Source organism: Perna viridis, chromosome 7 (assembly GCF_037379345.1).
Source record: "Perna viridis isolate PV_CMFRI_1.1 ecotype Kerala chromosome 7, ASM3737934v1, whole genome shotgun sequence".
Taxonomy (NCBI): domain Eukaryota; kingdom Metazoa; phylum Mollusca; class Bivalvia; order Mytilida; family Mytilidae; genus Perna; species Perna viridis.
Window position 1 is genome coordinate 17,023,713 of NC_142451.1, and position 12,790 is coordinate 17,036,502.

Below are 12,790 nucleotides of genomic sequence, written 5' to 3' on the forward strand. Positions count from 1 at the left end.
AAATAATTACCTTGAACACTTTGACTTGACAAGATGCACAATGTAATAATTTAGATTCAGTGTCTCCGTATGAAAATGTCTCTACTTGTACTCTAAATGGAACACCTTTTTCTCCACCATGTTTCTTTTGTGTGAATTCTGTACTTATACAATTAATTTTCATGTAAATCCCACACTCCTTTGTAGGATCCCAGATAAATTCAATTGTATTGAGACTAGAAGGGTCAGATTTGTAATGGACTATGCCATAAGATAGTGGAATGTCTGAAAGTATAAAGCAGTCAAAATATGTGAGACGGGCATTGTAATTGTAAAGTTGATCGTAAGTAATGACGTCACAACCTAAAAGAGTAATCAAGGGAACCAAGGTTATAGCGGTAATCAAAAGAATGTAGTCCAGGGACAGAGACCAGACATGAAAAACCAACATACACAACAAAGAACATAAAGTAACTTAAATCATACATACAAAGTAACAAAACCAAATGATGATCTCGGACTCCACTAAAAACTGGGAGCATGGACCAGGTGCACCGGTAGGATAAGCGTCCTCTGCTTTTCTAGAAACACCCGCCGAGTTGCTCATAAAAAGTCAAGTCCGGGTAGACACAAGAGGAAAGGAAAACTATGACACATTGAATAAATCAGTTTTCATGGCGCAAATGGATACACTGTAATGATCCATGAGTTCATGATGATGACCATAAAACTTCTGTAGTGATGACTTCAATCTTGTAGCAACATAACCCTGCTCCAGAAGCCTAATTATTAGAATTCTAGCGCGATACAGAAAGTCTGCGTAGTCTTGGCAAGCTCTGGCATAACATATGATTTGCGATATGAACAGTCCATATGCAGGTGCTGAAGGGATGTTGCCACAGATGAAAGGAAAGTTGACAATTTTGAATGAAAAGTCATCACGTTTGTCGTAAAGTTTGGTCCATAGTTTTCCTTTACCATCGATTTCTAAGTGTAGGTCAAGATATGAGGCTGACCTCACAGTGTCTGTAGTATCCTTTATCTCAAGTTCTTTGGGGTAGATGCGATGTATCAAATCCCCAAATTTAGGATTGTTTAAAGATAACACGTCATCTATACAGAGGAAACTGAGATTAAAGGATCTAGCTAAACGATATTCTTTCTTTCGAATTAGATCAGCTATAAAGTCAGCCTCATAAGAGTGAAGGAATATGTCAGCAAGTAGAAGAGCACAATTTGTTCCCATTGGAATGCAGACTGTTTGTTGAAAAACGCGTCCACCACACTGTACAAGTATGTTGTCGATTGAAAATTCCAGCATTTTGTAAACATCTTCTTCTGTATATTCAGAAGATGATTTGGAATTATTTCTTACAAAGTATGAGGAATCTCTACCAAGAACTATGTATTTGTATCTAGGTGTACCAACCTTTTTGGAAAAAAAAAAAACGATGCATAATATTTTTAAGTCAGGATTTTAACTGAGTATGTGGAATAGAAGTATACAGTGTTGAAAAATCATAGGTTTTGATGCTTTTATAGTCTGATAATAGTCTTGAACTGATTGTTTCCAAAAGATCTTTCAATTTTTCAGGATCCACATTGAATTAATACCACCACTACGGGAGTAACAAGTGTTGTGGTAGGACTGCAAACCCTCTTGACAGCTGTGAGTATAGAAGATAAAAGTTTTGAAAGAGGTTTGGTGGTACATTTCGCAGATCCACCTATGTAACGTTGTTTGTATGGATTCTTGTGGAGTTTAGGAATCCAGTACATAGACGGTAAATCACAGTCATCGTCCTTGGTAGAGAGACCAGAAGAGAATAGCACAGATTTATGGTTTTCCACAATTTCTTCTTTGGAGAGTGTGGTAGCAGTATAGGTCTTATCACTGCTATTATTGTGACATCATAATTTACAATCAATTTCACACTTACGACTTTTTGTGAAACTGACACCAGGAACAATTGCTGTATATTGGTTAAAGTTATATTTGCAGACATTTTTTCTTAAACATGACTAATAAAAAAAATGCTTTGCAGAGCACAGCTTGATACACCCACAGAGGTTTAACCTTGAACAGTTGGGTCAAATATGGATACACCATTCAAACTTGACAAAGCTTTGAATTCTGAAAATTTCATAGCATACCTAACTGAAGAATTCTCTCGCCAGGTCTGGCCTGTTTCCATGCATCCATCTGCTCTCTTTCCATGTACTGTAAACGACGTTCATGGAAACACACTCTTATTATGCTCTGTAAAAAAGTAAAGAAGAAATCATGTGCCAAAACAACAGCAAACCAAGTTTTCTTGATAAGAAGTTTGTACCAAATCTGAAACCAATTACTAAAATATGTTATGTCCTGTAGCCTGTAAATTATGGTGCATTCTTAGTAGTTCATTTTTGTTAATTTCATTGGAGCGAAAAAAAAAAGAAAAAAAAGTCAACTGAAAATTAAAGACTCCCCATTCAAAACTAACTAACAACACAATATTATAATGACATATTGACAATTAGTTATTGAAATTTTTAATAACGTGCTTCAACACAAACCCGTAAGTATTTTCCCTGGACATCAGAGAGATCACCAAGCTTCTTCATTTTTAATTCATATGGCTGTCCTGTAGAATGAAAAATATAAATCTTAGTTAGCATGGAACTACACATACAATTCCAAAAAGATTTTATTCTTATGTTAACTTGGAAGTCATTGAACTTAAGATGTAATATCCTTACCATGCAAGCAATGTGAAAGTTTCTTTCACTGAACTTAAGTAAACTTATAGAACAATAATTATAAGACACAAAAAAATAATATTCTAGTAATAACTCCTATGGTTCAAAATTTCAAAGGTAATAATGAGCAATGTTACTTGGATTTTATTCTATTTACATTTATCCAAATTTTAACACAAGAATAAAAGACTTCAATGCAAATCAAAATCAGAGGAATTAAGTAGCAGTCTGCGTAAGAATCATACAAAATCTGAAAAAATGTGATACACCCCAAAAAAGGCTACACACTTTTAAGTTGTTTTATGGGTCTACATAATGAAATGTGTAATTATTCATTCAAATCTGCTTACTCTTATGAGATAATCAACATTGAAAATTCAATAGATTCAATTGTATTTGGGTATTATTTACAGAGTTATCTCCCTTAATTTTGAAATTTACAGTGCATTCTATATAATTTTTATCTCCTAAGAACATGGGATATATGAAAAACTGTATGTTAATTTTTGTTTACTATGGCAATTCAAACAAAATATCAAAAATAAAAATATGTAGGCTTTTTACCCAAGAATCACATTTTGCATGATTCTTTTTGTCTTTCATAAAATTTCTATACCTTGATTGAGGTAGGTAAGTGTCTCTTCATTAAGTTTAACAGCTGGTGAGGTAGCTGCTCCTAATATATACTGGAAACTGTAAAAATTCAATGGAAATCAATCAATTTATTTAGTGGATCTGCTTAGTACTACTGAACACTATAAGTTGGGACTTAATCTTTTGAAAAATGGTGTTCACATACACAGGGAAAATTGTTTTGAAAACACATGAAAAACATATTTTTTTCACATGTTTTTCATATGTTTAGGACCACCATGAAATATGGTTTAATCATGTTTCTCCCACTTTTAATCCTTCCAATTAACAATTAGTTAAGTAAACAAAAAAGACAAAGGGTTTACTGACCATAAAATTGTATAGTCTGTTTCATGAATATAGGAATTATATATATATTTTGTGTATGTAGATACTAAGTTAAGATTAAATATTTTTATTTTTTATCATCATAATATCAGATCATTCAATTTAATATTGATTCAAAAAATTACAAAATAACTGACAATTTTATGATATATCATAACAATAAGCAATATAAAGAATACAAGCACTGAATATTTGAATTACAATTCTACAAAGTCAATTAATCTAAGTGCAGTAAGTGGAAAGCTGCATCTGTGTAGGCTGTCACACTGATGAGTCCTTGTTGGAATCTGTCTTTAAGTACCTGAAGTCTAGTGTCAATAACTTTGTATCTGCGTCTCTTTCGTGGGCGAGCTCCTCCTGCAGCATACTGGATGATGGTACATTCGATCACAGCTTGTGTTTTCTGCAAAAGTTCGATAATTTCGTAGATGTTAGGGTGGGCGTGGTAGACTTTCTTCTTGATTTTGTTGTGCCATCCTTCTAAGTGATTTGTAGTTCTAGGGCCTTCTGTCTGGTAGTGGTTCCATAGGAATCGTTTCCTTCAACCCAAAACTCTGTCACGTAGTAAGCAGATGTAGTCGTGTCTAGAACGTTGTCAGCTTCCCCAATGTCCTCAAGTGCATTAAGCCAAACGTCCTCTACCAGGTGCTGCGGAACAAGTGGTAAAACTGCTGCTCGACGCACAAATCGGGTGATGTCGTCGTTCTCCTTGTAGTATGTCTGTAGTTCTGTGTCTTTCACCAGATACATTGGGTAAAATGGAAAAAGCAACCTTTAACAGTAATTCTCAGGAAGACGGTGCGTACTGCATTCTTGATAGCTGTCTTGTAGTCTATGAAAAGGGTGTCTGGTTGAAGTTGTAGTTGGTGTTGTTGAGCAACGAATCTGACATGGCTGAATAGGCAGGTGTATATGGTCTCATCTTTTCCTGGAAGCAGAGCGTAGACTAGTGGTTACATGGATCCATCTACCATGGCATGGATTGTGTAAAGCTGGTGGAAGCGAGATGGGCATGAGTAAAATGTTCCTTTCGCAGAAGATAGTATTGGCAGCAGTAAGATGTCTCAGATTGACAGTAGTGGTAAAGATCAGCATTTGTGAGTAGATGTTATCAGAGGGAACAAGGAACTGGTTTCTGGCAGTAGTAAGGCACCATTTGTCTTTTCAGCTGATGTCGGTAGTTGTTTTTGGAAGGCAGGGTATGTTGAGTGACCTTTGCTTATACAGTGATGTCTTGCAGGAGTATTACGTTGGAAGTTGCTCAACAACTTGTCTCATGTCATCATTCCATTCTGGAATCATGAGTTTAACAAGTTCCTCCTCATAAATTGTTGGTGTTAGAATGACCTCTGCCTTAGCTCACTGCTTCATTGTCTGAATAATTTTCATGACCTCTACCTTAGGTTGATTATGTTGATGGTTGCGCAGTGGGTCCAATTTTACTATATAGGTTTGCCACACTTGAATTGAATGACTTAGAAAAGAAAACGGCTCCATTTTTATAATAATATTTGGTGAGAAATGTTCAACGTTGACGTTAATTGCAGCTTGGGTAAGCTGCAACTGTTTTACTTCAAATGTTTAAATCAGAATACTGCCGACTACAAATTAGTAACTGTCAGTAATTAAGCTTGGGTACTAAACAGTTATAATTTGGAAAAAAATTAATAATTAATAAACTGCAATAATGATGCAAAATATATATAAGAAGATAAATGCAAAAATATCAAGTTTTTCATAAATTGTATTAAGCATGACAATAACAAGTAAAAAAAGACTCTAATACAGGCCATTGTGGTTTTTTTACAGTTGTTTTGTCGAAGAAAAGTATTGAAATTATTTTTTTTTTTACATATTTAACCTCTGAGAGTGAAGTTTTTATGTGAAACACTTTTTTATATGAAATTAATCAAAGTTATACATAAACTTAATTATACTTTTACATATTTTAACTGTGATATACAGGTAAAATTATAGCAATAATTCAGAAATATACTATAATTGCTAAAACAACAAATCCTCCCATGTTTATTTAGGTATGTAATTAAAAGTGGGAGAAACAGGACGACACCTGAAATACATAAGAAACACATATGTTATGGACTAATTGAAATAATTCATGAAAAAATGTAAATAACAATCAAATATTAATGATATGTCTTCCATACTACTTATTAATGTACAATGTATGAAAAAGGTCAGGTTTTCATATAATTTAGATATAGTTTTGTTTCCAAGTGACTTTATATACATGTAGGCACAAAAACATAAATTTCAATTATAGTCTTAAACATGTGTTTCCTTAAGTTTTAAAACATATGGTGCAATTTTTCCTGTGTATAGGAGTGTGGTGATTAGTACATTTTGGTATGCTGTAATCCAACCTAGTCTCCCAAGATACTTATTTTCTTATTTTAGAAGAGCCATTCTATTTTACCACTAACACTCACTCAATTGAGTATTTCATAATGAAGACTAATGTGCAGTTATAATTTGATATAGGATGCATGCAAAATCAGCAGAAATGAATTGCTGGCAAAAAAATATGTTGGTTTACGACACTTGCATACCAAGATCTCTGAACTTAGCCTTAAATCCAATTTTTATATTTGTGTCTTCTCAGTTCATGAAAACAATACACCTGCACGTAGAAAGATTAAAAACTTCAAAAGCGTTGCGACTATTATCTATTTATAAACCTCTTTTATATAAAAATAAGATACATGTATATCTATTTGATTCATTTACACTACTTTACAATGTAATGGATTTATCACATCAAATGCTTCAAGGATACAAGTAATTACTCACCCGGAATCCAAATTCTCTTGTTTGAAAACAGGAAGAGCCAACAAGGCCTCACTATGAAAAATGATGTATCATTACTAGTTACATTCTAATTAAATAATACAACACTTCAACAACAACCTTGTAATTATAACTTAAAGCTGGGGCTGATCGAGAAATATGTAAAGGGGAGGTGAAAAGGGGGGGGTCAAAAAAAGGGAATTGTAGTCTATCATTTGTTCATTCTGGCACAAATTAACATTTCCCATCAAAAAAGGGATGGTGATTCCAACCCCCAGAACTCTCCTTGGGTCCTCCACAGGTAAATTAAACATAAAAGTTCTTCGACCTAATGTATGTTAATGACCATAAATAATGCAATTGAGTGTCTAATGTAGTAAATAATGATTTCCTTTATAGAAATACATTGCTGATATAATGCAACTTTTTTCTTAAAAACAAAATAACAATATAAGTTTATTTACTGGAGCATTACATATGGTATTAAAAATATCTTCAAACAGATATTTCGCTTGAACTTTAATTCCTGAAATCTGAACTAAAATCAAACATTACCTCATGTTATAAGGAGTTGAGCCCAGCTCATTACCAAGTCCTGACAGGGATCCATCAAAATCTGCAGCCAGGGAATCATTGATGTCCCAGCTGGTGATACTAATGTTGTGGGACATTTTTGTCCGTTTACTGCCCTGCGTACCAATGTCATCTGAAGACCAAATGAAGGACATTGGACTACCTCCAATACACCTATAATAAAGTCCATGTATTGTACTACAGGAAATAACTAAGAAAGAAAAAACAAGACAGCAGTGATTTTATTCATTTTTTCAAAAGTGCCCAATCTTTTCGTTTTTGGGAAAATAAAAGTCATTTGTTATCAATGGCATTCTGGGCAGTATCAAAGGGATCATTTTATCAACAGGAAGTTTTTTTTTACTACAGTTTTCAAGACATTGGCCAAAAACTTCATTTCCAGCTTTCAAAGGGCAAAAACTCTAACAAGGAGTTATCCAACAAATTTTATCTATTGGAGACTTTGGTACGACTTATCATACAGATCATGTCACCAACTGAAAGTTTTTTTCTGCTATATATTTTTGCAGTTCCAAGATGCAAACAACATCATTTCTCACCATTCAAGGGCAATAACTCTAACAAGGAGTCATCCAACAACATTGCCTCAATGGAGACTTGAAAAGCCTTCATTATACAGATCATTTAATCAACTGAAGTTTTTTTTCTGCCTATTATAGTTTTCATCCAATACAGATATAGGCTGAAAACTACAAAGAAAACATCATATTTTGTCTTTCAAGGACAGTAACTTTAACAAGGAGTCGTCCGACAACTTTGACCCGATGTAGACTTTTGCAGAGGTGTTCAAGCAGAAAAAGAATGTCACATTTATTTTCTAATATCACAATAAGAAAGACCCTCAAGTATACTTGAGAGTACTGTAGGAATTCACTTCCACAATTGTGTTCTCATTGTTGTCAGCAATATGCTAGGTCAAGAAATAATAAGGCACTAACTAGGCACTAGACAAGAAGATGGTTGTGTGACTAGTCTACTACAATAACATAAAATTTACTAAAAAATGTTGAAATTTCACATATTATTACATGTACATGTATATATTCAAAGCTAATGTAAATATGACTAGGAGATAAAGGCTGTTTTTGTGGGAATTTTTAAGTGTTTTCATCCTAAGATCAATTAAAAATATTCAAAAAACACACACTTCAATGATTTTTGCTTGGCATTGTATAATATAATGAAAGACCAGCCATTATCCACATGTACAATGTACATGTACATTTGTACTCATATATTGATCCAAATGTACCTGCAACCTTGGCTAATTTAGTATGTGTACATTGTCTTCAGTAAGCACACTGTTTCCAAGATGTTGTACTCTATTTACCAAAACAAACAAACATTTTAAACCATCTTAACAATAAAACAAATAAAAAAAGACAAGCACCTGTTATAAACATCCATGTCTGAGCATTCCCTCTGAGTAACTGACTGTTGACTGATATTGATCAAGAAGTGTGTTAGTCTCTACTATACACAAGGTGTGACAAAGTTAACAGTTAGTGACATTTACCTACACGCATTTAAGATACTGTAAACTACTAATAGAAGTATTATTCAAGCAAACAAGAAATGGACAATTGATCAAAGTATTTCAGTTTACTACTAATTTTCATGATTACAAGTCTGAAAGAACAAAATCATTGGTATATTAATGTATACATATCCATTTTTTTGTATTACGATGTACTTTCATTAGTATGAGGTCCTGAACTCTTCCAATTTTCAAATCGATGGTACATAGGAGGAAAACCAAAAGTGTTAATTTATAAGGTTGAGTGTCCAGACCCCAGGTAAATGAAAGTAAAGATCCCTGACCTCAGATCACCACTGATTAGAACCACTGAACTGTACTGAGACACTACACAAATATGTAAGTATTACAGTATTCTGCCAAAAAAAAGTTCAGCAAAAGAGTCAAATTTATACTTACTAAATAAAATGTTTTACAGGGTGCATCATCTTGATACCACATAAATCAACCCTGAATAGTTGGGGCAAGTATAGACACATCACTGAAGCTTGATACAGCTCTGCATTTTGAATGTTATTTAACATTTGATACAGAATATGAATTAGTCTAGAATCAAACTTGCCTCTTTCGGCCACTACTTCTTAAACAGTTCATGTCATAATCTACAAAATTAATCCCAAACTCCTTTTTGTGATATGACACCTTGTGATACAATTTCAAATAAATCCATTTACTTACAATGTATGGTCAAGTCATTGTCAAAACATCTAAAAAATGTCTTTTTCTGATCCCCTTTTCAGCTCCTCATTTCTAATTTGTTTCAGTCACCAAACCCAAAAATCAATCCTTTAATAAAAAGTTTTGCCAAGTGCAGCATGATATTACTGCAGTGGTTGAACTCTGAACAGTTGGGGCAAGTGTGGACACAATATTAGTTTTTGACACACTTACATTTGTAAGCAAAAGGACTTGCAATGTACAAGTTATTATGGACATATCAAATTGTTTGAACACTATATTACACAAAATTTGAAATTCCATAAAAAAATTTTCAAAATTACACCAAATATAAGAAGTTGATATTTTTCAGAAATGACCCCTAAAACCTTTATTAATTGAAAACTGTGAGAGATATCTGAATCAAAGTTTTGTTTTTGTCTGCAAAAATGTTTCAGACAAGTTGTGCTGACAAGCTAATTTATGAGGATTTTTGGCAAATTACTAAGTACAAAGGGGCATAACTCCCAAAAAAATTAGGGATCAAAATTTCCTGATGTTCTTGCTACATACCAAGTTTTGTAAAATTCAGTTCAGTAGTTTCAGAAGTTGCGCTGACAAACTGAGACAGACACATGGACAAGGCAAAAACAATATGTCTCCCAACCAAAGTGGGGGTAGACCTAATTAAATAAAGAATACAATAAAAAAAAGAATATGTATAATCAGGAAAAAAAATTCTACATGGGTTTTAATAAAACACCTATTTTTACCCTTTTTGGTCCCTTTTTCTAAAACAGTAAGTGCTACAAAGTCCAAACTAGATGCAAATCTTCCTTTAGTGATTTGTAAAACCATATTGAAATTTCAGAACAATTGGTCAACCACAATTAAAGGCTAGAAACCACTAATTCCACTTCCCATAGGCTTCTATGCAAATTTCACAATATTCAATGGCTTCTCTGGACTTTACTTTAACTTTAACCTGCAGAGGACTATATATCAGCATGATTCTACATATGTCAGCTCACAATCCTCAGAATGGCATGTGGGGTTAGCAGACTTGCAGTGCAGTACTGGTCACCGGAAGTGAAGTGTCTATAAATAGCATGGGAAATCCCAGTGTTTTCACAAGATAGGGGTATATTTAGAAATCATTATGGAGATTAGGCTTCACATCACAAGAAGCAAAATGCACCTATAAAATGTACAGAAATGTTTTTCCTTTCAGAAACTGTTTAAATTTTTTAAATAAGATGAGAATTTTTTTCACAGCACTATGAGGAACAGGGGTAATTTCTGCGTAGGACTATTTTTGCGTACATTCCAAATGCTCATTGGTTGAATTGGTGGTCTGTGACCTAAAGTTATTGACTACTAAATTTATTGCACTGAAACGAAGTGTCCCCAGACAATGACAATGCAAACAATGAGGACGCCAAAGACCACTGCCCCATAACAATATAGGACAACAATTTTTTTTTGTGGTCATATAAAAAACCTTCCTTTTATTGTAAGGCACCTAATGGTACAATTTCTAAAAGAACTATACAGTACACTCATACTTAAATTATTGTCTAGAATGAAATGTTAATGACTACAATAATAACAACAAAAATTGCAAAGCAGGCTCATACTGTGCATATATTATGTACATGTAAGGTCACAGCATGGTAAGGGTTAATATCCATGAAATGAGAAATATTAACATGTACATGTAGCTAAAATAACATTTGTTCAGTGTTCATTAATACAAATGAACTAAATATCAATTAAACACCAATTAATGAATAAATTTGATGGTTTACCCAGACTCATGTGAAAAACAAACAGGTCCATTATCTGATTGGTTTATTTGACCATCAACAGTAGAAACCAGTTTAATAATGAAAATTATCAAGTTAGCCTTTAATCGAGGTAATAAAAGAAAATGTTTACACTGAGGCACAGAAAAAAGCAATTCAAGAATAATAAAAATATGAACAATAACCAAATACATGCATAAAAAGTAAAAATGAACTATATACAAATATAATGCATACAAATATAGAAAGTGAGGCCCAGATTTTTGCCTTTAAGGCCTTAGTCAAAGGCAATTTACCAGCCCTATACATCCATGACTTAAATTTTATTTATTACAAATGTAATTGAAGGAATTTAAATTGACATTTGGAACTACTTAGTCCACGTGCAGAGATGGAAAATAAACACTTAATTCTTCGAATACAGAAATTAATATTTAAAATGATATGAATTTTCTATCCAATAGATCGTTTGAAAAAAATATTTTTAATAATAAGGGTAGCTGCGACAGATTCTGTATAAGCTTTCAGGCTTCTACACAAGTTATCCAAAGGCACATACATTTGTATGAAGCACCATCTGGCTACACCTCCTATATCCAAAGTACCTTAAGTTTGGAAGAGAAAATATTCTTGTTTTGGGTTTGTGTGTTAATTTCAGGGGTTAAATTTCAGGGAGTAACTTAAAATTTTTATTGATATGTAGGCTAGATCAAAGATAATGAAATACCCCAAAAAATAAAACCATTTTTTCGTTTACTTTAAAAAGAAAAACACACACACTTTGAAAAAGTTTAAAACACTCCCCAAAAAAATCCTAGATTATATCCCTGCAGAAATGTTCATGCTTAATATTATTGTGTCAATATCACAGGAAATTTGTAACATCTGTGCCATTTTGAAAATCTTATGACAATTGCTAAATATCCAGAGGTTCTATGTCAACATTCTCTGCTTAAACTTATTTTATTTCATATAATCATAAATGTGATAACATACATACAGATATAATAGATATAGGATCAAGAAGCAAGCATAGTTATGCTTTTATAAATCTGTCTCCATGATTCTGCTTTCTCCTTTAAAACTTACATCAGCCATTTGCAAATCTTTTTCACCCGCAAAAAAATACCAAATATCTTTAATCCCCTAACAAAAAACTATCCAATATGATTTTTTTTTCATAATCCAAGCAAATACCTAAAATAAAAATTTTGCCCCAAAAGAAGTCCTAACCTATGTTTGGCTAAAAGATTCATAATAATCGCCAAACCTTCACACGACAAATAATATAGTGTTAAATTCACTAACATTTATGTTTTCTCTGTTCATAGTTAAAAGTTATATCTATTTTTCAACATTTGATAGGTGTCGAACAGTATTGCTAGTTCAAATTACAAAAAATGTTGTTATAATGCATTACTCTCCAAGACCATGAAAACTGTTTTTGTTTATAAACAGCTCAGCTGCTTGCGAATTCGACTTTATAATTGTATGCAGAGTACAGGGAAATGACAATTGTAAAATTACATCAGAAGACGTATACTTGTTCAAATAAATAACCTACCTTAAGAATTATACAATTGGTATTTATATGAAAAGATAATTTCTCCCGTTGGGAAGTTTACCACACTACTTTTGTGACCTTGACATTCTATTTACCCTACCGGATGTTACTTTTAACTGGTTC

At 33.0% G+C, this 12,790-nt stretch overlaps 1 protein-coding gene across 5 annotated transcripts in view; it reads right to left on the reverse strand.

The window, feature by feature from the left end:
* Positions 1–12,790, reverse strand: part of LOC148611570 (transcription factor CP2-like) — a 41,964-nt gene that overhangs the window by 28,355 nt on the left and 819 nt on the right. For 3 of the 5 annotated variants that reach the window (XM_088592237.1, XM_088592240.1, XM_088592238.1), the window contains exons 3-8: positions 7,066–7,257; positions 6,514–6,564; positions 3,338–3,414; positions 2,539–2,606; positions 2,134–2,239; positions 11–264 (exon numbers count right to left, since the gene is read on the reverse strand). In XM_088592237.1, coding sequence (XP_088448363.1) covers positions 11–264; positions 2,134–2,239; positions 2,539–2,606; positions 3,338–3,414; positions 6,514–6,564; positions 7,066–7,257 — 748 coding nt within the window. Of the gene's footprint in view, positions 1–10; positions 265–2,133; positions 2,240–2,538; positions 2,607–3,337; positions 3,415–6,513; positions 6,565–7,065; positions 7,258–12,667; positions 12,775–12,790 lie in introns of those variants that run through there. The other 2 variants (XM_088592239.1, XM_088592241.1) reach the window with 2 other exon arrangements.